The 23,493-nt window shown below is 37.3% G+C and overlaps 1 protein-coding gene and 1 long non-coding RNA gene across 3 annotated transcripts in view; both read right to left on the bottom strand.

Annotated features, from left to right (window-relative positions):
- The window catches only part of LOC133640524 (pleckstrin homology domain-containing family G member 1-like), a 140,026-nt gene that overhangs the window by 33,788 nt on the left and 82,745 nt on the right, over positions 1-23,493 (bottom strand). For both annotated transcript variants that reach the window (XM_062033991.1, XM_062033990.1), the window contains exons 3-4: positions 16,672-16,772; positions 16,015-16,084 (exon numbers count right to left, since the gene is read on the bottom strand). In XM_062033991.1, the coding sequence (XP_061889975.1) occupies positions 16,015-16,084; positions 16,672-16,772 (171 nt within the window). The remainder of the gene's footprint in view (positions 1-16,014; positions 16,085-16,671; positions 16,773-23,493) is intronic.
- On the bottom strand, positions 6,979-8,042 carry LOC133640525 (uncharacterized). Its single transcript, XR_009824176.1, has 3 exons — positions 7,997-8,042; positions 7,865-7,917; positions 6,979-7,333 (listed from the first exon to the last, which is right to left on the bottom strand). It is a non-coding gene; the product is annotated as an uncharacterized LOC133640525 (long non-coding RNA).

The following is a 23,493-nucleotide window of genomic DNA, read 5'->3' on the forward strand; positions in this document are numbered from 1 at the left end:
CCCTGATAGAAACGTGCCGCCCCTTTAATTGAAACGTTTCTTGCCTTGCACGCCGCCTCTTTAAACATCAAGTATATGATAGACGACATGACTTCATCAAAAGTCTGCCTTAACTTTTCCTGGCAACTTTATTTCACCTTTGTTTGCCTAGAAGGTGGTGTTTTTTTGTTTTTTTTAATTGTTTTATTGTTTAGGACTATGTCAACAAACTATATTATTACTGTATGTTTAATCTCTGATAGCACTTTATAGTAACGCTTTGCTTATGAAGAGGGCATACATTTATTTTAAATGAATAATTAATACCAACACTTTTTTTATAATTGAGAATTATGAGACAGAGCTGATAATAGCAAAATGGTGAGCTGGGGGAGTGTCTGTTTCTCGGTACATGTATTATGATTCCCCTATCAAATGAATAAATACATATTATACAAATTTAAAAAATACAAAAAAAAAAAGACATGTGTTCTTGTCTCTCATAATTGTGACCTATAGTAAAAAAAAAACGAAAACGGGCAGTTCCTCTTTAAGTGGTACCCTATTTTTTTTAATTTTTATTATTATTATTTTTTTAGTCAGTTTGTTTAATTTTCTATCTGCTTTTCTATCATTTTTTTTGTAATTATTGTATTTTCTAAAATACAATTGTTGGGGGGGAGGGAAAAAAAGTGTCTGTTTCTCAGGATCTGTATTATGATTTCCCTATCAAATGAATAAATAAATATTATTAAAAAATAAATAAAAAATCCCCAAAAAGGCGTGTGTTCTTGTCTCTCATAATTGTGAACGATAGGCAAAAAAAAACGAAAAAGGGCAGTTCCCCTTTAAGTGGTACCCTATTTTTATTGTTATTATTTTTTTATTTTTTTTAGTCAGTTAATTTCATTTTTGGGGGGGATGGAAAAAAGTGTCGGTTTTTCAGTACCTCTATTATGATTTCCCTATCAAATTAATAAATAACTATATATATATTTTTTAGAAGACGTATGTTCTTGTCTCTCATAATTGTGAACAATAGGCAAAATTTAAAAAAAGTGCAGTTCCCCTTTAAGTGGTACCCTATTTGTATTACTATTGTTATATATTGTTGTATTTGTATTTTTTATTTTTTTGTCAGTTTTATTTTAAAAAAAATAAAAAACTAATCCTAAAAAAAACCCCTGTGTGTTCTTGTCTCTCATAATTGCATAATTGTGAATGATAGGCAAAATAAATATAAAAAGTGCAGTTCCCCTTTAAGTAGTACCTTATTTTTATTATTATTATTATTATTATTTTTAATTAATTTTTAAAAATACTTTTTTTTTTAGTCAGTTCGTTTGATTTTCTATCTGCTTTTCTTTAGTTTAAAAAAAAACATTTTATTTTATAATTATTTTTTGGGGGGGAGGGGGGAGTGTCGGTTTTTCAGTACCTGTATTATGATTTCAAATGAATAAATACATTTTTTTTTTTTTAAAGACGTATGTTCTTGTCTCTCATAATTGTGAACGATAGGCAACATTTAAAAAAAAGTGCAGTTCCCCTTTAAGTGGTACCTTATTTTATTATTTTAGGTTCAATATTATGACTTAGACTTGGACTAGACTTAGACTTCCTTTTATTGTAATTCAAATTTGAACTTTATAGTAGTGAAGTGAATTATATTTATATAGCGCTTTTCTCAAGTGACTCAAAGAGCTTTACATTGTGAAACCCAATATCTAAGTTACATTTTTGCACTGGGAGCAGGTGGGTAAAGTGTCTTGCCCAAGGACACAGCGGCAGTGACTAGGATGGCAGAAGCGGGTATCGAACCTGGAACCCTCAAGTTGCTGGCACGTCCACTCTACCAACCGAGCTATACCGTCCCAGTACAGATAAGAATGGAATTTCGTTGCATTAGCTTGTTGTAGTGCAGGATAAAAGAGCAATAAGGTGCAGGTATAAATACATAGATTACTGATTACTGATTACAATGCGAATACTATATTATTTAAACAAAAAGTATGATGCAATGTATTTCCACACTGTAAATAATGTAGACTATGATAAATATTGTTCTAAACAACGGTAATTTGTTCTATAATTGTGTAAAAAAATTATAATATTTTTTTCCCATTTTTAAAGAAAAACATTTCTCAGTGAATAATGCATGAATTCTACAGTAATATCAATGTTCATGAGGAGAAGGTGTGTTGATGGATGTGTGATTTGCGTTTCATTCTTCCCCCCTCCCTCCGCTATTACATAACATGGGGGCGGCGTCTCATTTAGATTTATTTGTGTCCATAAACACTGCAGGATGCTGACAGAAAACAGGAAGCGACATCATAAACACGCAGAGAAGATTGTCAGATATCTCGCCTCATGTACTAACAGATATTGTGGACATAGTTTGACTTCTGCTGGACTCTATTTTTGTTAGCGTTAGGATAGACATTCACTGGAAGCAAAACTCAGCCTGAGGTGCTACGTGGGAAAAGACCTAAATTGAAGAGCAGAGGTCTCCTCCTTGTCTCCAGTAGTCTGCTACCACAGACCAGACCTAAACACAACCAGATGTGCCGCCATTCATTTACAAGGGTACATGCAGCGCTAATACACACTTGTACACCCACCACAGAGCACATCAATGTTTCGATAGCATACTAATTCATGCAGAGCATGTACAGTACGTGGGAACATGCAGACAATACATGCATGTATGCTTCAGTCAACCACAAACACATTTCTGTTTTGAAGACACGAGAACTCAGTCTGTCTCTACAGTCTGACACAATACGACTTGGCAACCCCTCCCACAAAATAACTGCTACCCACGGAAATCCGATGAAAAGTATACATACTATTCTACTCTAAAACATGTGTAAATGTGCACATGAGCAGGCAAAGCTGATTTATTAAACCGGGTCTATCCAACTGGCGGCCCCGGAGCCAAATTCGGCCTGGGAATGACACCATATTGGCACCCCGAGTTCAGTTCCAAACTTGGGTGACAAATATTTTTGCAGCAATTTGCTAAAACACTATAGAGTGCTCTTGTATTAGCAGACTCTTCTACAAAACCCAAAACCGTTGTGTAAATGGTAAATAAAAACAGAATACAATGATTTGCAAATCCTTTTCGACTTGTAATCATTTGAATAGATTGCAAATACAAGATATTTAACGTTCCAACTGAGAAACTTGTTTTTTTTTTTGGCAAATAATCATTAACTTACAATTTAATGGCAGCAACACACTGCAAAAAAGTTGGCACAGGGGCATTTTTACCACTGGGTTACATGGCCTTTCCTTTTAACAACATTCAGTAAACGTTTGGGAACTGAGGAGACCAATTTTTGAAGCTTTTCAGGTGGAATTATTTCCAATTCTTGCTTGATGTACAGCTTAAGTTGTTCAACGGTCCGGGGTCTCCGCTGTAGTATTTTAGGCTTCATTTGCGCCACACATTTTCAATTGGAGACAGGTCTGGACTTCAGGCAGGCCAGTCTAGTACCCGCATTCTTTTACTCCGAAGCCACGCCGTTGTAACACGTGCAGAATGTGGCTTGGCATTGTCTGGCTGAAATAAGCAGGGGCGTCCATGAAAAAGACGTTGTTTGAAAGGCAACATATGTTGCTCCAAAACCTGTATGTATCTTTCAGCATTAATGGTGCCTTCACATATGTGTAAGTTACCCATGCCTTGGGTACTAATACACCCCCATACCATCACAGATGCTGGCTTTTGAACTTTGCGCCTATAACAATCCGGATGGTTCTTTTCCTCTTTGGTCCGGAGGACACAACGTCCACAGTTTCCAAAAACAATTTAAAATGTGGACTCGTTAGACCACAGAACACTTTTCCACTTTGCATCAGTCCATCTTAGATGAACTGGGGCACAGCGAAGCCAGCGGCGTTTCTGGGTGTTGTTGATAAATGGTTGTCACGGGCATTGCTGCTTACTTGCAGTTATTTCTCCAGATTCTCTGAACCTTTTGATGATATTACGGACCGCAGATGGTGAAATCCCTCAATTCCTTGCAATAGCTCATTGAGAAATGTTGTTCCTAAACTGTTCGACAATTTGCTCACGCATTTGTAAACAAAGTGGTGAGTTTTGCCACTTGTGCCAGCTTTTTTGAAACATGTTGCAAGCATCAAATTCCAAATGAGCTAATATTTGCAAAAAATTACAAAGTTTACCAGTTTGAACATTAAGTATCTTGTCTTTGCAGTCTATTCAATTGAATGTAAGTTGAAAAGGATTTGCAAATGATTTAATTCTGTTTTTATTTACGATTTACACAAGGTGCCAACTTCACTGGTTTTGGGTTTTGTAATCCTGAACTGCTGCATGCACACAAAAGAGTGAACATTTGTCAAAACATGCACCCCTACTGTGTTGCCTGTGGGGTTCTTTTTTTGGATGAAAACACCACATGGTGGCGCTGTTATGAAACCCCAAAGTTTGTCCCGAAATGTGGAATTGACTTGAAATTTTTGACACAGTTCAATGTGCTCTACATAAGTACCCAAGGTGGTTAAGCCCAATCACCACGAAATATGTTCTGACAAGCAGATGTGTAAAAATGTAACACATTTGGCAGAAAAAGATGGTAAAACGTCTTTAGTCAAATTACTATAGAATGTTACGACAAAATAGTCATAGAGTTTACTCAATTTAACAATCTATGACTAATAGGCATTATCTTCTGGAAAAAACTAAATCCTTTGGTATTTACTTCTAAGGTTCCAAATGGATGTATTTTGCATCCATGCAAGTGATCAACGTCTGAGATGGTTCATTTTAGTGTGTTTTGTTGACAGTTTTTTGTGCTGTATTTTTGCACTGCACTAAAATGAGCATCTGATTTTAAATTTCAATTCATTCTAATCTATAATCCATTCCTGTGTACCGCATTTTTTGGATTATAAATCGCTCCGGAGTATAAATCGCACCGGCCGAAAATGCATAATAAAGAAGGAAAAAAACATATATAAGTCGCACTGGAGTATAAGTCGCATTTTTTATTTATTTATAATTTATTTGATAAAATCCAACACCAAGAATAGACATTTGAAAGGCAATTCAAAATAAATATAGAATAGTGAACAACAGGTTGAATAAGTGTACGTTATATGACGCATAAATAACCAACTGAGAACGTGCCTGGTATGTTAACGTAACATATTATGGTAAGAGTCATTCAAATAACTATAACATATAGAACATGCTATACGTTTACCAAACAATCTGTCACTCCTAATCGCTAAATCCGATGAAATCTTCTTCCTCTGTGTCACTTCTAAACAACTCCGCCAACTCCAAAGGTAGACAATGCACCGCTTCCTCTTCTATCGGTACGTCTAGTCTCTTACGTGAATGAGAAAAATAATATTATTTGATATTGTACGGTAATGTGTTAATAATTTCACACATAAATCACTCCAGAGTATAAATCACACCCCCGGCCAGACTATGAAAAAAACTGCGATTTGTAATCCGAAAAATACGGTATAACCTACTGTATTTATATCTTATTCCAGTGATTTTCAAACTTTTTTCATCAAGTGTCACCTAAGAAAAAAGTTGGCTTCCCAAGTACCACCATGATGACCAACATTAAAATACACACAGGCCAAATACAGTAGGCCTCGGAGGTCGGCAAGCCACATGCGGCTCTTTAGCGCCTCCCTAGTGGCTCCCTATATTTTTTGTTTTTAATATGGTTTCTGTGGGAGGACAAACATGACACAAACCTTCCTATTTGTTAGAAATCCCACTGTTTATATTAAACATGCTTCACTGATGAGAGGATTTGGCAAGCGTTGTTTTGTCCTACTAGTTTTGTCGGTCCTTGAACACACCGTGGTTTGTACAACTTTCTTTGACGCTGTCTTTGTCTCATTTTGTCCACCAAACTTTTTATGCTGTGCGTGAATGCACAAAGGTGAGCTTTGTTGATGTTATTGACTTGTTGGAGTGCTAATCAGGCATATTTGGTCACTGCATGACTGCAAGCTAATTGATGCTAACATGCTATTTAGGCTAGCTGTATGTACATTTTGCATCATAATGCCTCCTTTGTAGGCATATTTGAGCTCATTTAATTTCCTTTAATTATGTCCTCTGTGTATTTAATTTATATTTGCATGTCTCATGACATTATCTGTATGTAATATTGGCTGCATTTCTCATAGTTGTTTGTGTGCCATGTTGTTCAAGACCACAGCAAACATTACCTAGCTTGCAAAGATTGTAATAAATCCATTAGAAGAAGACAGCATGCTGTTTCCTTTAACTTGTACACACACCTATATACCTTTGGCCATTCTAAGCCAGTAATTTCCAGGAGTTATCTCACCCTCTGAGGTCTAATATTTCCCAATGTTGTAAAAATGTGTAGAATAAATATTACATGTCAACATTTCTGTCAACGAAGATTTGCGTCAGCTTGCGACACACAGTCATTTTGATAGTAGACTATTATAGCTAATATAGACACTTACATCATGTGTTGCCTTCGTTATAACACTTACAGTATATAAGACTTTTAAAGTCATTTTGATAGTAGGCTAATGTAGCTAATATAGACACTTCCATCATGTGTTGCCTTCATTATAACACTTGTATAAGACTTTTAAAGTCATTTTGATAGTAGGCTAATGTAGCTAATATAGACACTTACATCATGTGTTGCCTTCATTATAACACCTGTATAAGACTTTTAAAGTCATTTTGACAGTAGGCTAACGTAGCTAAAAACTTACATCATGTGTTGCCTTCATTATAACACTTATATAAGACTTTTAAAGTAATTTTGATAGTAGGCTAATCTAGCTAATATAGACACTTACATCATGTGTTGCCTTCATTATAACACTTATAAGACATTTAAAGTCAATTTGATAGTAGGCTAATCTAGCTAATATAGACACTTACATAGGCTGACCATATTCTGAAATCCCCAAAAGAGGACATATATGCGTGCCAAGGCGGGGACTAGGTGAAAATTTGCCAATGATACTCGAACTTGCTTTATAAATAATATATTTATTTAAATAAAGCATTTTTCTCCTCTGTTGACAGCAGTGTTGGCGCTAGGAATTTTCAAAATGGGGTCCCAGGGTTGGGGTTGTGGATATGGCAGTTTGTAGTGACTGTTCAGTTTATGGGCAGGGTGTGTATGAGGTAGTGCAAAGGGCTGCAGAGTAATGAGATGCGAGGCAAGGGGTTCGGCTATAAGCCGCCTACAGGCCCGACCAGAGCAGGTGGAGTTCAGGGGTTGAGAGGTGGAGATCCTTGGGCTCAGGCTCAAGGCCTATCTACAGCTCGCCATCCAAGACTTAGGGACCTGGCCTACGTAAACACAGGACCCGGAGTTCAATCAATGTGCGCACATAAACATCAACATTAAGTCATCTATTGTTCGACCTTCAATAAATAAGTTACACTTATTATTATCATTATTAGCAATAATACTGCTAACATTAACAATATTAAACCATCCCAAGTATGTACAATGTAACAAACACGACAGTACACAGTGTAGTCACTATGACGGGTGCAACATGAACAATATTAAACAATAGAAAATAACAGTGACGTCACTATGACGGGTGTAACATTAACAATAACAGTGACGTCACTATGACGGGTGTAACAGTGTTCATTCATTGTCTTTACCGTAGCATAAAAAGTGCACATGGCCTTAAAACGCCACAACACTCAGTCACCATATGTAAGTACCCAAAATACAGACTCGAAATAAATATAAATTCAATGGGACCAGAAACATTGGAGGAAACGGGATTAAAAGCCGATGCTAATCGCCCATAGACAATACATGGGTACGGCTAGCAGCTACTATTAGCAAACAGATTCACTTACCAACTCGGCTTAATAACACTCTCTCGTCGCAACTCGGCCCTGATGGTCGGCACCTATAAGTTTACAATTAGTTGTAAAATGTTGGACGGTTGTTTTTACGATATGCAGGCAAACGACAACTTTAAAACATACCGGCTTCAGATGTGCCCAGGCTTAGCCACCGCACCTGGCAGCCATCTTGGGACGGTGGATCATATAGAGCGCGATAGGCTGCAGCGGGTCACGTGAGCGCGTGTGTTAAACTCGTGAGATTAAACGTGGAAACGCCGCAGGTAATATGAGGGGATGCCATGAGAGGAAATATGTCTTATTTCCCACCCGTGTTACACGCATGCGTCCACACTTTGTTTTGTTTAACCCCTTCTTAACTCTGGACGTACATTGAAAATACCCGGTACACGCAACCCTAACTCAAAATGCCGGACATTTGAGGCATTTAAAAAACCCCGCCCGGACACCCCGGACATCCCCGCAAAAGAGGACATGTCCGGGGAAAAGAGGACGTATGGTCAGTAGGGATGATGTTTGATAAGAAATTATCGAGTTCGAGCCTATTATCGAATCCTCTTATCGAACCGATTCCTTATCGATTCTCTTATCGAGTCCAGATAGGTGGTTGTATATGGAAAAAAACACACAATATTTGGTTTAACAAAAGCTCACTTTTATTATATAAGAAAACAATTTAATCTAATAAATAAATAAATATTGACTGTTACCCCCCTAAAAAAATAAAATAAAAAAAATAAATATTGACTGTTGTTACCCAAAGTATATTAAGTGGGATTTTTCAGAAAAACAAATATATACAGTAACACAAAAACAACCTGTCTCTGTGATCACTATAGGTGTATAAATAATAATATAGTGTTAAATAAAATCAGTCCCTTGGGCACAAAACTGAAAATAATACAGCTTTCCAAAAAGTGCAATTCTGCTGCTATTTGACATAACTGTTTGTTATGATGCTTTGACATTTTTGCACTTAATTTCTTTATTGAAAGAAAATTCTATGAAGAGAAAAGTTTTTTGCAAATGTGGATACAATGCTAAAAAAAATGAAAAGTTAAAGCTAAAAAAAGAAATACACTTTGAGTTAACATTATTTCTTTATAGGGGGAAAGATGTTATGAGCTAGGGAATTTAACAACTACACTACCCAGCATGCAACGGGAGTGACGAGCATGCGCGGTAGCCCCGAAAAGTGTTGTTGCATATCGTCACCCGGCAGCTAAGAATGAGCACGCTGTGAAATTAAACGTCAAGAACTCAGCCAACACGCCTCGTCTGCATTATTCATAATTAGACAGACAACACATATACAGTGTGATTTTGTTTTGTTTACAAGGAAAGAAAAACGAAAGTTAAAAAAGGGAGATGTCATATATGTATGTGCTGCGGTTGCTTTAAGAACGTTGTGACAGCTGCCGTAAAGGAGGTGCGTTGCTAGCCTGGTTGCTATGTTTCCGGTTGGTCGTAAAAGTGTTGTTCATGTGTTTGTACCCTGCTCAAATCTCTCAGTAAAGTTATTCATTGGATTATACCTTTTGTTTTGAACTTTATTACACCTTGGAGCGCTTTTTCCTGTCCATTTTTTTCCTGCTTTCGCTATCTGCGCCTAATGACTGAGCTACGTGATGTCATTTCTTGTGATGTCTCACGGGGCATTTCTGGTTGGGACGGGATTCGTTCCCAGGGATTCGAATAAAGAACCAACTCTTTTTCTTTACTATAGTGGTCTCGATAACGGGTAACGGTTCTCAAAAAGGGATTCGAGTCCGAGGACTCGGTTCTTTTCTTATCGAACAACCGAGAAAACCGGTTCCGAGTATCATCCCTAATGGTCAGCCTAACTTACATCATGTGTTGCCCTTTATATAACACTTATATAAGACTTTTAATGTCATTTTGATAGTAGACTAATATAGCTAATATAGACACTTACATCATGCGTTGCCTTCGTTATAACACTTATATACGACTTTTGAAGTCATTTTGATAGTAGGCTAATGTAGCTAATATAGACCCTTACATCATGTGTTGTCTTCATTATAACACTTATATAACACTTTTAAAGTCATTTTAATAGTAGGCTAATATAGCTAATATAGACACTTACATCATGTGTTGCCGTCATTATAACTCTCATATTAGGCTTTTAATTTTTTTGCGGCTCCAGACAAATGTTTCTTTTGTATATTTGGTCCAATATGGCTCTTTCAACGTTTTGGGTTGCCTACCCCTGGTAGGCCTAAACTATATTTGTGGCCACTGTAACACAGTTGGAACAGTAACACTGTGTTTGAATATAGCAAAATAAAACACTGTACTTTAATCAGGGGATTCTTTGGCACGTACAACAGTTTGAGAATCACTGTCCTATTCTATTTAGATTATGTTCATACACTCGTTATTGCGGTACTCACTGGGTTAAATCTGGGACGTTTTTGTGCCATCTTATGTGTCCCATGTGTGCTGGTAAGACATAAAGTTCCTGGAATACTTAAAAGGCAAAAAATGTTTGTGACGCAAAGAAAATATTTTGGTTTGTCATCCATGGTCAGATGGTCTCTTTGCGGCGCAGTGGCTTAAGTTTATTACGGCGCGTTTTAGAGGAAATGCTGGAATGTGGCATCATGGGACATGCGAGCATTTTTATGGGAAATGGTTGGGCGAGGCATGAAAGCAAAAAAGACACAAACAAATAGCCCGTTCTTCATGTTTTGTCCAAAGTTTGTGCGTGCATGTGTCAAACTGCTGTTAGAACAGGCTGCAACAAGCACGGTACTTTAGGAGTGTGCATGTTAGAAAAACGACACGGTGCGGGGGTGTGGCGGGGGAGTGAAGAAACTAAGTAGAATCAGAAGATTTCAGTTTTCTGGCCAAGGTTGAGCAACTGTAGTTTAAATCTGCACCAACTTGTGCAAGGACGTGAAATAAGTGACAAAAAGGAGAATTTTGTGATAAGAAATACTTTTTGAACCTTGACATTGCTTCCCTCTATTTGTGCATTTGTTTTCACTTGATTATTTGGTTTTCACAGGATATTTAATACTCCCATCCAAAAGTGGAAACATACACACTCTACAGCAGAAGGTGTCAAACTCAGGGCCCGGGGGCTAAATCTGGCCCGGCACATTATTTTATGTGGCCCGCGAAAGGCTAGAAATAATATGCGTTAATAAAATGCTTAATCTTTTCTTACTAAATATATTTGCGCTTTCCCTTTTGACATTAAAAATCATGTACTGCATGCAATTGCATATCTTTTGAAATTCAATATTATCAAAGTCAAAATATTAATATTAAAAAAATTGATAGATATTGATAGTCCAACTCATACTGACTGGTATACACAAGCTATGGAGATGATATCAGTAGAAAAAACTGCATTTAGTTTTGATAATAATGAGTCATATTGGAATATAGGATCCATTATTTAAATTTGTTTTAACTATTAAATGAACCTAAAATATGACTTATTTTATCTTTGTGGAAAATATTGGACACAATGTGTTGTCAAGCTTATGAGATGCGATGCAAGCGTAAGCAACTGTGACACTATTGTTAATTTTTTAAATGGTTTTATTTTATTTTTGATAAATGGCTGTGATGATAATGTACATGAGGGATTTATAATCACTGCCATGTTGTAATTCTTATTAATATTGATACTGATATTGATGTTATTCATTTGTGTATGACTACTTTTGGATTGCTTTGTGTCCTGTTAGTGTCCTCTCAATTGCTCTGTTGATTGCTATTCTGAATGTTGCTGGGCCGGGTTTGGTTTTGGAATTGGAATTCTATTATTATGGTATTATTGTGTATTATTTTGTTGGATTGATTAATCAAAAAAATTAAATCTTTTTTTTATTTTTAAATCAAAATATTATATTATCATGTATTCCAAAAATATGTTTTGGTAAAATAAAGATAAATATTGTACTTAAATATCTACTTGACTTATGATTTCAAAACAAATGATCAATCAAATTGTAGACTGTAAAATTGACAATATATTTTACGGTTAAATTCCGAGTTTTTTATCGTAAAATCAACTTTAGTACTGTTTTTTTCCATATGCAGTAAGACACTAAAACATTAAAAAACAAACAAAAAAAGTATTAAAACGACAAGATTTTACAGTTAAAAAAAACAAAACTGGCAGCTCTGTTGCTTGAATTTTACAGCTAAAAACAGTGGTATTGTTTATCCATTCCATTCCATTTGTTCAATGTTTTTATATGCTGTAAAAAAACCCCACTGCTTTTACTGTAACATTCTGGTGACTGAGCTGCCAGTTTTTAAAGTAAAATTTTAAAAAAATTTTTGCAGCTTATGTAAAAAAATATTGTTAATGTATTATATATATACATGTATATTCATATATTACTCATTGTTAAAAGCGGCCCTCTGTAACTGCGATGTGGCCCTCCATGAAAACGAGTTTGACACCCATGCTCTACAGAATGCATATGCAAACTTTAAAGGGTTCAGATGTGCCCTCCAAGGCTACTTGAACCTGCAAATTACGATGCACAATACAGATTTTCGGTTACAATCCAATCTTTTTTAATGTAGTCGTACACGTAATAAACACGCGACTTCTATTTGTGTCAAATGTGAACACAAATGGAAGCACCCGCACGTATGTTTGATTGTAACGTGCATCTTAGTTATAGTTTTGGGGGTGTTGAAATCGCCATGTAAAATCACTAATGCTAATCAGTTGCACGTGTATGGGAAATCCAATGTAAATTAGCATCGAGCTAGCGCATTTTGTGAAGTGGTGCCTTACTGCACATTTTGGTGTTTTGTGTAGGGCGTGGAAAATTGCAGCATTACTTAGAGACAGTCCGACTGAGTGCTGCTCGAGTGCTTGTTTCCCCGCCAAATGTTTGTCACAGGCCGGTCACATCTGCGACCGGCCGTGATATTACGTGCCACATAAGCGTCAAAATATGGCACTGTTATGTGTGTTTGACGGATAAATATACATATGTATATGTGTATGTATGTGTGTATGTACGTATGTTTGTACTGTATGTACGTATATGTGTGTATGTATATGTATGCCTCCTGGCCGTAGTTCTTGGTTGCCTCCTGTGTGGACTGTTGGGGCTTTTGGGGGGTGGGGTCCGCGCCCTCTGTTCCTCCTAGTTATAACGCATACACACATATAGGACTTCAAGGGATTGTCCTGCTGAGAGGCACGGCGAGGGTATGAGGATGCCTCTATGGGGCTCCAGTCCTCCTGACTTGTCCCCTGCTTGTCCATCCCTCAATTTTAACTGCATGTTAGACACTTAGAGTTTGGGGGGCTCGGCATGGTAGGGACCCATCACGGCCGTGATGTCCCCCAATTTTAATCACATTAGCTCCCTCACGCTACAGTACACACATCAATAGGGACTGGAGGTCGGCTGTAATTGGCTGACCTCCTAATTTTAACTACAAAGTAGACACTCTGGGGGCCTTATACACTACCACATCACATCTCTCTGTCGTATCCCCCTCTTGTCCCCGCAATTTCCCCCTCTGTCTTCCTTTTTTTTGTCTTTCTATCCCCTCCTGCTCCGGTCCGGCAGTGTCAAACATTAATATAAATTAGGGATGTCCAATAATGGCTTTTTGCCGATATCCGATATTCCGATATTGTCCAACTCTTTAATTACCGATACCGATATCAACCGATACCGATATCAACCGATATATGCAGTCGTGGAATTAACACATTATTATGCCTAATTTGGACAACCATGTATGGTGAAGATAAGGTACTTTTTTAAAAATAAAAATAAAATAAGATAACTAAATTAAAAACATTTTCTTGAATAAAAAATAAAGTAAAACAATATAAAAACAGTTACATAGAAACTAGTAATTAATGAAAATTAGTAAAATTAACTGTTAAAGGTTAGTACTATTAGTGGACCAGCAGCACGCACAATCATGTGTGCTTACAGACTGTATCCCTTGCAGACTGTATTGATATATATTGATATATAATGTAGGAACCAGAATATTGATAACAGAAAGAAATGGGGGGAGGGAGGTTTTTTGGGTTGGTGCACTAATTGTAAGTGTATCTTGTGTTTTTTATGTTGATTTAATTAAAAAAAACAAAAACAAAACAAAACAAAACGATACAGATATTAAAAAAACCGATACCGATAATTTCAGATATTACATTTTAACGCATTTATCGGCCGATAATATCGGCAGGCCGATATTATCGGACATCCCTAATATAAATCCATTTAATCAAGTCAAATACATATAAGGCAACAAGAGAAGTATCCCACACTTCTCTTTTGTAAAGTAAATCTGTACATCAAATGTATGATTTGCCTTAGTAGTCAGGACAAAAAAAATGACACCGTTTGATTGTACATGAATTGATACCCGACAGAATTTAATCGGTGCCTATAAAGGTTTGGACCGAGATGGTCCAACAAAGTCGTTTCCACTGTATATATATTACCGTATTTTTCGGACTATAAGGCGCACTTAAAATCCTTTCATTTTCTCAAAAATCGACAGTGCGCCTTATAAACCGGTGCACCTAATGTACGGAATAATTCTGGTTGTGCTTACCGACCACAAAGCTATTCTATTTGGTAAATGGTGTAATGATAAGGGTGACAAGTAGATGGCAGTCACACATAAATCACACAGCCTACTCAGTGCCCTAATGGTTAGAGTGTCTGCCCTGAGATCGGTAGGTTGTGAGTTCAAACCCCGGCCGAGTCATACCAAAGACTATAAAAATGGGACCCATTACCTCCCTGCTTGGCACTCAGCATCAAGGGTTAGAATTGGGGGTTAAATCACCAAAAATGATTCCCGGGCGTGGCCACCGCTGCTGCCCACTGCTCCCCTCACCTCCCAGGGGGTGATCAAGGGTGATGGTCAAATGCAGAGAATAATTTCGCCACACCTAGTGTGTGTGTGACAATCATTGGTACTTGAACTTTTAATAAGAGATATGTGTAAACTGTAAGTAGAGGCCAGTAAACAACACCAACATTTTATATGTTCCATTGAAAATATAGAACATTACACACGGCACTCAAAAATCTGTAAAAATGTTTTACTACGACTTTGGTAAGCTATTAAGCCGCACCACTTGATGGATTGTGGGAGCATTACAGCTACCGTAGACAGAGGAATTGTGCTTCAACATACAAGTATTATTATGGTGTGTGTATAAGGTAAGACATATTATTTGGCGTTTTGTCTTGCAATCTTATGCAAAAACAACTTTTCTTACCTTCTGGTACCTGTTGATCTGTATTTAAGATTTGCATACGTCCTGAAAATTTGCGCAGGTCCGCCTTTGTAGTCCGTGCCGACACCGTAGTCGATAAACTTCTTCTTTTTCTCTATCTTCTTGTTATGGGACATTCACCCTCCGCTGTTGCCATTTTTAATATAAAGTAGTGCAAAGTTCTCACTTATTTCTGTCAGTAAACTCGGCATGAAAGCGCTAAAACATACCGGTGTAGTGAGTTACCATTATTCACCCAAGGAACTTTAGTTATTAGAGAGTTCCGATCGGACGCTTTTTCACGGGACACATTTCTAGCGTTGTTGTTGCACTAGTGAGCCACGGATGAGGAGATGCTGCTCCGTTATTGATTTAAGTAAAGTTTGAATGTCATTAAAACAGTTAGCTCCATCTTTTGACACTTCTTCCACACCCGTCCTTGCACGCTACACCGCTACAACAAAGATGATGGAGAAAAGACGCTGTGGAAGGTGAGCCACGTAAATAAAACCCCCCACAAAACAGCGCATCCTGAAGCGACTGTCAGAAAGTGGCTTAAAGATGATCTGTAAAACATCATCTATGCAACATTTTGACCAAAAAACCACCATCACATGTTATGTAGACCACAAGGAAGTCTTTTACATTTAGAAAAAAATCATAATATGACCCCTTTAATGCGCCTTATAATCTGGTGTGCCTTTTGTCTGAAAATAGACCTGACTAGACCCGCTCATCGGCAGTGCGCCTTATAATCCGGTGCGCCCTATGGTCCGAAAAATACGGTATAAATAATTGGTGACAGTCTGAACCTAAAACTGATCATTCTAGTTCTGTTGTGTTTAATCTGCATTTGTTCTGTCATTCTGACTCTTACCTTTGATACAAAGCATTCTGCAATGGCCACAGGGTCAGCGTTGCAAGTCTCCAGGTGGTGAAGCAAGTCCCTGGAAACAAATGTGCACAAATGATTATAAACGTACCGAGCATACTGTTAAAACACATGCGTGTAAAAATGCTTTGATTCATTGTTTCTAGCTATTGTTTTCAAATTTCAGGAGGCACACAGGGAGCCTCTGAAAAACTTCCTTGAATTCAAAACTTCAGCTTCACAATGATGGAAAAAGTTCACTGGTAAAGTTATTGTTTCGCGTCTAAGACATGAGGTCACCAGGAATGCTTTAAAGCTTCCTTTAACTGGTCCAACTTTTTTTTTCTTTGTTTTGGTGCATGACAGCTGACAAATGAATGGCTGAGAGTGTATATTTGTGTCCAAAGACCACCATGATGAGGAACCAGCCGTCAAACCACACAAACACAGCTTAGAGCAGGGACAGAGGAGGCAGATATGCAGACGGGGACCAACACACACCTGACTTAGTACGCCATTCCTAGAAATCAGTCGACTGTAAATAATTATTTGGAGAATTATATTCCTACAATGTCCCTGGTCTATTGACAAATATAATATCAACAGTGTTCAACAAAGTATAAAGACACACACATTTGTGTTTTGGTGTGTACATGCCTTTACCTGTTAAAGTGGTAGATGTCCTGGATGTTACCAAACAAAGAGCCTTTATCCTCAGAGCTCAAAGCCAGCCGAGCCTGGTTACTGATATTCTCCAAATAATCCTGCAGAGAGGAGAAGAAAAAGTTAAGATAGCTTCAAATAAGGTGATTTTAAATGGAAATCCCATTTGAAATTAATACAAGGCAATCCCAACCAGCTTTTAAATTATATGTTTGCTAGCAAGGTTAAAATGTCAATGTAAGGATCGGCTAATGTGTTTACAGAAGTCCAGGTTTCTCTGTACAACAGGAGCAGTATTGGGTTTTTGGAAATTTGCTGCAAAAAAAGTTTTGTACTGAACTCAAGGGTCGGTCAGCATAGTGTCATTCTTGCGGCTTTGGCCCTCAGACCACCAGTTGAGTATCCCTACACTCATCATCATCGGCGGTCACTCGAACGAGTATGACGATCCTCCTGGTAGGGGCGTATCCCTTTATGGAGGATGCCTGTGCGTGACTTTGTTTAACGTGGGGAGACTGGTGCACAGACAGTCACCCCACGATCCTTGACAGAATCGGGTCAGGGTCCAGTGGCATGGAGTCCAAGACGACTGGGGACCCTTTTCTGCTGCAGCCTTCTTCCCCCATCGCAGCCGTTGTGGTAGTTCTTAAATATACTGTCTTCCGCCTGCTCCGCCGTTGAGGTCTTCACCGTATCCCTGGCTAGGGGGCAGTCAGGTACTAGGCCTTTGCCAAGGGCCACCTGGGGTAACAGTAGTAAAGGGGTTAACCTCCTAGTGCCCCAAGACCCCATAGAGGAGACTCCAATGCCGGATGCACTTTAACGTCATGCCCAGGACATCATTAACCTACACTGTCCATGGCCCTAAAGCAGTGATGGGCAGTTGCTAAGCTACGTAGCTTAACTAACTACATTTTCCAGTAGTTTGGCCGTAGCTTAGCTACTTTTTTAACGAGTAGCTTTTCCTGTAGCTTAGCTACTTTTTAGAGCCATGTAGCGAGGTAGCTTACATCAAAGCTACAAGCTACAAAGAGAGAAAATGGGTTGCGAATCCAGGCCCAAAAAATATGGAGAAAATCCATACATATGGAGAAAATCCATGATGATTGGTTGGTGTTCGTATGATGAGTCACATGGCTAAGGTTCGGGCGAAACATTACGGACTGGCCAATCAGAGGCAAGATAACTCAGGTCATCGAAACGAGTAAGCAAAATCATGACAGTCATGCACTCATGTCACACGACAACAAGGGAGTCGGAGACAGAGGGACGCTTCAAGCTGATGACTTAAAAAAAAAATACAGTATATACTGTACTTTAAAATGGCAGAGGAATTCTCTTCCGCAGATTAGATTTTTCCCTTAGTGGTTTAAGACAATGGTCCCCAACCACCGGGCCGAGGCCTGGTACCGGTCCGTGGACCGATTGGTACTGGGCCGCACAAGAAATAAAAAATAAAGAAATTAATAATAATTTAAATTTTTTAAATTAAATCAACATAAAAAACCACAATATATACATTATACATCAATAAAGATCAATACAGTCTTTAGGGATACAGTCCGTAAGCACACATGATTGTATTGCGTTAGGACAAAAAAATATATATATACAACCCCCCGGTCCGTGGGACAAATTTTCAAGCGTTGACCGGTCCGCAGCTACAAAAAGGTTGGGGACCACCGGTTTAAGATGACGTCCACAATAATGTGTGTCCTTGGCCTAATTTAGACAAATGTATGCGTTTAGAGAAAACAATGCCGGAAACCTTAGTTTTTAGTTGTTTACTCTGTTAACCAAAATGCTCTCTTCATCGAAGACGTGGAACACAAATTTAGGAACATACATTAAGGTTAGTTGAGTTCATGAAAAGTTTTACTGCACATAACTGTTCCCAAACAACACACAAGTCATTGTTTTTTTGTAAAGATATAAATAGATACTGTTTTTTTTTTTTTTACTGTACGTAGGGTAAATTAAAAACATTATAGGTGTGGGCCAAAGAAAAGGCAAACCAAATAAATACATAAAGTGAGGTGTAGGGACCCCTAGAGGTAGTTGTAGGGCATGCATGAGTGTCAAACTAGTTTTCACTGAGGGCAACATCGCAGTTATGGCTGCCCTCAGAGGGCCGCTTGTAACAGTGAGACATAAATTATTATAAATGTATAAGGATTCGCCTTGTGATGTTATTATACCATTGCACATGCATTTGATCATTATATAATTTTTTTACATTCTCTGTTGACAGGCAGCTCAGTCGCCATCATTTAATATAGAATCTATGGGGTTTTTTAACAGCACATTTCTATAAATGTAAAAATGGTACCACTGTGTTTTAACGTTAAAATTCTGACGACTGATAGGCCATTTTTTTTCATATATGCAGTTGTTGTTTTTTCATGGTGAATTACTGTTTTTTTTTTTTTTTTACCTATTGTCATTTTTACACTGTACAATTAAATGGATAACTCACTTTAAAATTATAGGTCAATCAGATATCTATTTTATTTTTAAAAAATTGTAATGTATGATAATATATTATTTATTGCATTATTAGGAAACACGAATAATAACTATTAGTTTTTATTATTACAGATTATAACTACTTTCAAACCTAAATTCATACCAATTTAACTAACATTAAATTAAGAACATTAACATTATTATTACAGATCCATTGATAAGTACTTTCCCTTTCGAAATTCATACACATTTAATTTAATTATTTAATTTCTTACATTATTAGATGAATGAATGAATGAAATAAGTTTATTTCGGTCATATAATCAACCATCAACCATTAACCATTTTGTGTGACCAGTTTAACAGTACAGATTATACATATTTAACAATCATACATATTTACACACAAAAATAAAATAAAATAAAAAGAATGACCAAAAAAGGAATAGGCTGAAGCCAAAGCTTATATTTGCCTATCCTATACCTCCACTGACATTAAGATTGCCTGGAACATCAACGTTAAAAAAAAAAAATCAATGGGATGAAAGTAATTGTTACTATATTTTATAATTTTCTATTATATCACCTTTCAAGGTTTTCTTAAAAACAAAGAACTACATGTCTTCAGCTCATCACTGAGCTTGTTCCACCATTTAACTCCTAAAACTGAAATACATTTGTATTTTAAAAAACTTTTTTTTTTTTTTTTAATTTCTTGTGCGGCCCGGTACCAATCGGTCCACGGACCGGTACCGGTGGTTGGGGACCACTGTTGTAGGGTGTCCCCAGCTAAATGACAGATAGTTTTTAGTAATGCACCCGAATTTGTACACTCTCAGTTACATTAACATTGATAATATACATATGAGTCCATAGGTATAAATGCTGTTAAATGTAGCTTTGATGTACAAACGCTACAATTCTCCGGGGATAGCTTCCCCTTAAGCTTAGTGCCGCCCAAGTGGCTCCCAGGAGCATTTTTAAAAAAGGATTGAAAATGGAAAAAGATGGGGAAAATTGTTTTTTTTGTTTTAGTATGTTTTTTGTTTGAGGACCAACATGTCACAAACCTTCCTAATTGAATTCACCATGGTGTGGACTGTTTGTCCATCCATCCATTTTCTACCGCTTGTCCCTTTTGGGGTCGCGGGGAGAGCTATCTCAGCTGCATTCGGGCGGAAGGCGGGCTACACCCTGGACAAGTCGCCACCTCATCGCAGGGCCAACACAGATAGACAGACAACATTCACACTCACATTCACACGCTAGGGCCAATTTTGTGTTGCCAATCAACCTATTCCCAGGAGCATGTTTTTGGAGGTGGGAGGAAGCCGGAGTACCCGGAGGAAGAACAAAGGGAGAACATGCAAACTCCACACAGAAAGATCCCGAGCCCGGGATTGAACTCAGGACTACTCAAGACCTTCGTATTGCGAGGCACATGCACTAACCCCTGTTCCACCGTGCTGCCCACTGTACTGTTTGTTTACATGTAAAATCTTCCACTCCTTCTTTGTCTCATTTTGTCCACCAAAAGTTTTATGCTGTGCGTGAATGTACAAAGGTGAGCTTTGTTAAAGTTATTGACTTGTAAGAGCACTAATCAGGCATATTTGGTCAGTGCATGACTGCAAGCTAATGCTAACATGCTATTTAGGCTAGCTGTATGTACATATTGCATCATTAAGCTTTATTTGTAGGTATATATGAGCTCATTTAATATCCTTTTCTTGTATCCTCTTTGTACAGTATATAATTTAGTTTTGCATGTCTCATGACACATTATCTGTATGTAATATTGGCTGCATTTCAGATAGTTGTTTGTGTGCCATGTTGTTCCAGACCTCAGCAAACGTTACCTAGCTTGCCAAAGATTGTAATAAATCCATTAGAAGAAGACAGCCGGCCGTTTCCGTTAACTTGGACACACACACATTTATACCTTTGGCCACTAAAAGCCAGTAATTTCCAGGAGTTATGTCACCTTCTGAGTAGCCTCTGATTTACTAATGGGTTCTAATGTTGTAAAAATGTGTAAAATAAATATTACATTTCAACATTTCTGTCAACGAAGATTTGCTTCAGCCTGCGACACATAGTCATTTTGATAGTAGGCTATTATAGCTAATATAGACACTTATGTCATGTGTTGCCTTCATTGTAAGACTTATATACGGCTTTTCATTTTTCCAGACAGATCTGTTTTTTGTATTTTTGGTCCATAATGGCTTTTTCAACGTTTTGGGTTGCCGACCCCTGGCTTAGCGACATGTAATCGAGAGTAACTTGTAGCTTAGCGTACTCCATTTTCCATGTAGCTCGCCCATCACTGCCCTAAAGTTTTCTTCAGTCTGATAAGTGAACTTGAAGAAACCCTGCTCTGAAAAAAAACAGGAATTCCTTGCAGTCGCCTGAGCAATGTGTCATCTAACTCTTAATCTTCTATTTACGACAATAAAAGACGCGCTGTTCAATGTTAATCATCCACTTGTCCCAGATTCAGGCCAATCGAGCCTTTGCACTCACATTACCCTTTGGCAATCGTATTTTACATGCAGAAAATGTGTCTACTACTGTAGCTTTGAAATATAATAAATATCGATATGATTTAACATTGGTCAGAAAAAGAAAGTCGAAGGTAGAGACAGAGAAAATTCTGCAGAGACCTTGGTGAGATCAGAGAGTAAGGATAAACCAATGAGTCACTTGTTTTTATTGCACCTCATTTTCCGTCCCTGCCCATGTTATAGTCATTATACACAATGCTGTTTGATCTCTGCAACCTGTAATTAAAGTCAATAAAAAAATCAAGTCAATGAAAGTGGGAATCTGCTTGCTTGTCTCCCTCTCAATAATAGAATCCCTCACACATATCTGTTCCTACAGGCAATATAGGTAAAAAAAAAAATCAGACAGAATAACATATGGTATTTAGATTAAACATCAAGTCAAGTTAGCACCAGCATCGACTGTAGCGCTAATACAAAACAGCAATGAATGAAGAATGAGTTGAATTCAACAGTTTCATATCTCTAATCTTGCTTTTACATGGTTATTTTAAAATATGTTGACACATTAAGCATAGGGTGAAGTTTGTACAAAGCTTTACACGCAACTCAGACTCAAGAAAACACTTGAAACTCAAGACAGGAAGCCTACAAAGGCGGACGCGTGCACATTTTCAGGACTTGTGCAGATCCCAAATACAGATCAGCAGGTACCAGAAGGTAAGAAATGTTGCTTTTGCATAATATTGCGAAACAAAACGCCAGATAATATCTGTGAAAACCACATGCCGCAAGAAGATGTCATTCATATCACCACAGCTGATCTGGCATACAATTAAAAATACAAGAAAAAAACTAATTGTACTACAGGAGCATCAATATGCAACTACTGGCTGATATGTGAATGTATTATTCTTACTGGACTACATTGGTCACCTGTAATAATCACAATGAGCTCGGGTCGCACCCTAAAAAAAGCGATCAGCATTGTCATCTGAAAAGGTAAATAACCTTGTTTTTTTCAAACAACTGGTAAAACTAAATTAAAGTAAATTCACATTTTAATGGTGCACTCTGTAAAGTTGTTTATAGATGTGTTTACTACATTATCGATTAGTAACTGTACCTTCTTTCACTATGTTTCACTATGTAAAGCGCTTTGAGTCACTAGAGAAAGGCGCTATATAAATATAATTCACTTCACTTCACTTTTTTGTAATATTCTTTCAAAGACTTTCAAAATGTGCACTCAATTCTTTCTATACTTACTGTCAACAAGTTTTGAGCAAATCAACGACTTGTAGTTCAGTAAGACATTTTAAAACATTATTGTACAACATTCTGACTACAAAATTGCATTTGTATCCAAACATTGGGGTATTTTCTTCAGCACAAATTACTCATGCAAGAACATAATAAAACCTGTGATTAATCATGATTAATCACAATTCAAGAGTGTGATTAATCTGATTGAAAAACAGAAATATATAAATGTACATATACAGTATATTCATACATACATACACATACACGCTCATGTACATACACACAAACATATATATACACATAAATACATACACATATTTACAGTATATATTCATACATATATAATATATACACATATACATGTATACATATATACAAATCCCAAAACCAGTAAAGTTGGCACGTTGTGGACATCGTAAATAAAAATAGAATACAATGATTTGCAAATCATTTTCAACCTATATTCAATTGAATAGACTGCAAAGACATTCCAACTGTTAATTTTTTGCAACTATTAGCTAATTTGGAATTTGATGCCTGCAACATGTTTCAAAAAAGCTTGCACAAGTGGCAAAAAAGACTG

The sequence above is a fragment of the Entelurus aequoreus genome, linkage group LG23 (assembly GCF_033978785.1).
Source record: "Entelurus aequoreus isolate RoL-2023_Sb linkage group LG23, RoL_Eaeq_v1.1, whole genome shotgun sequence".
In the NCBI taxonomy this organism is placed as follows: domain Eukaryota; kingdom Metazoa; phylum Chordata; class Actinopteri; order Syngnathiformes; family Syngnathidae; genus Entelurus; species Entelurus aequoreus.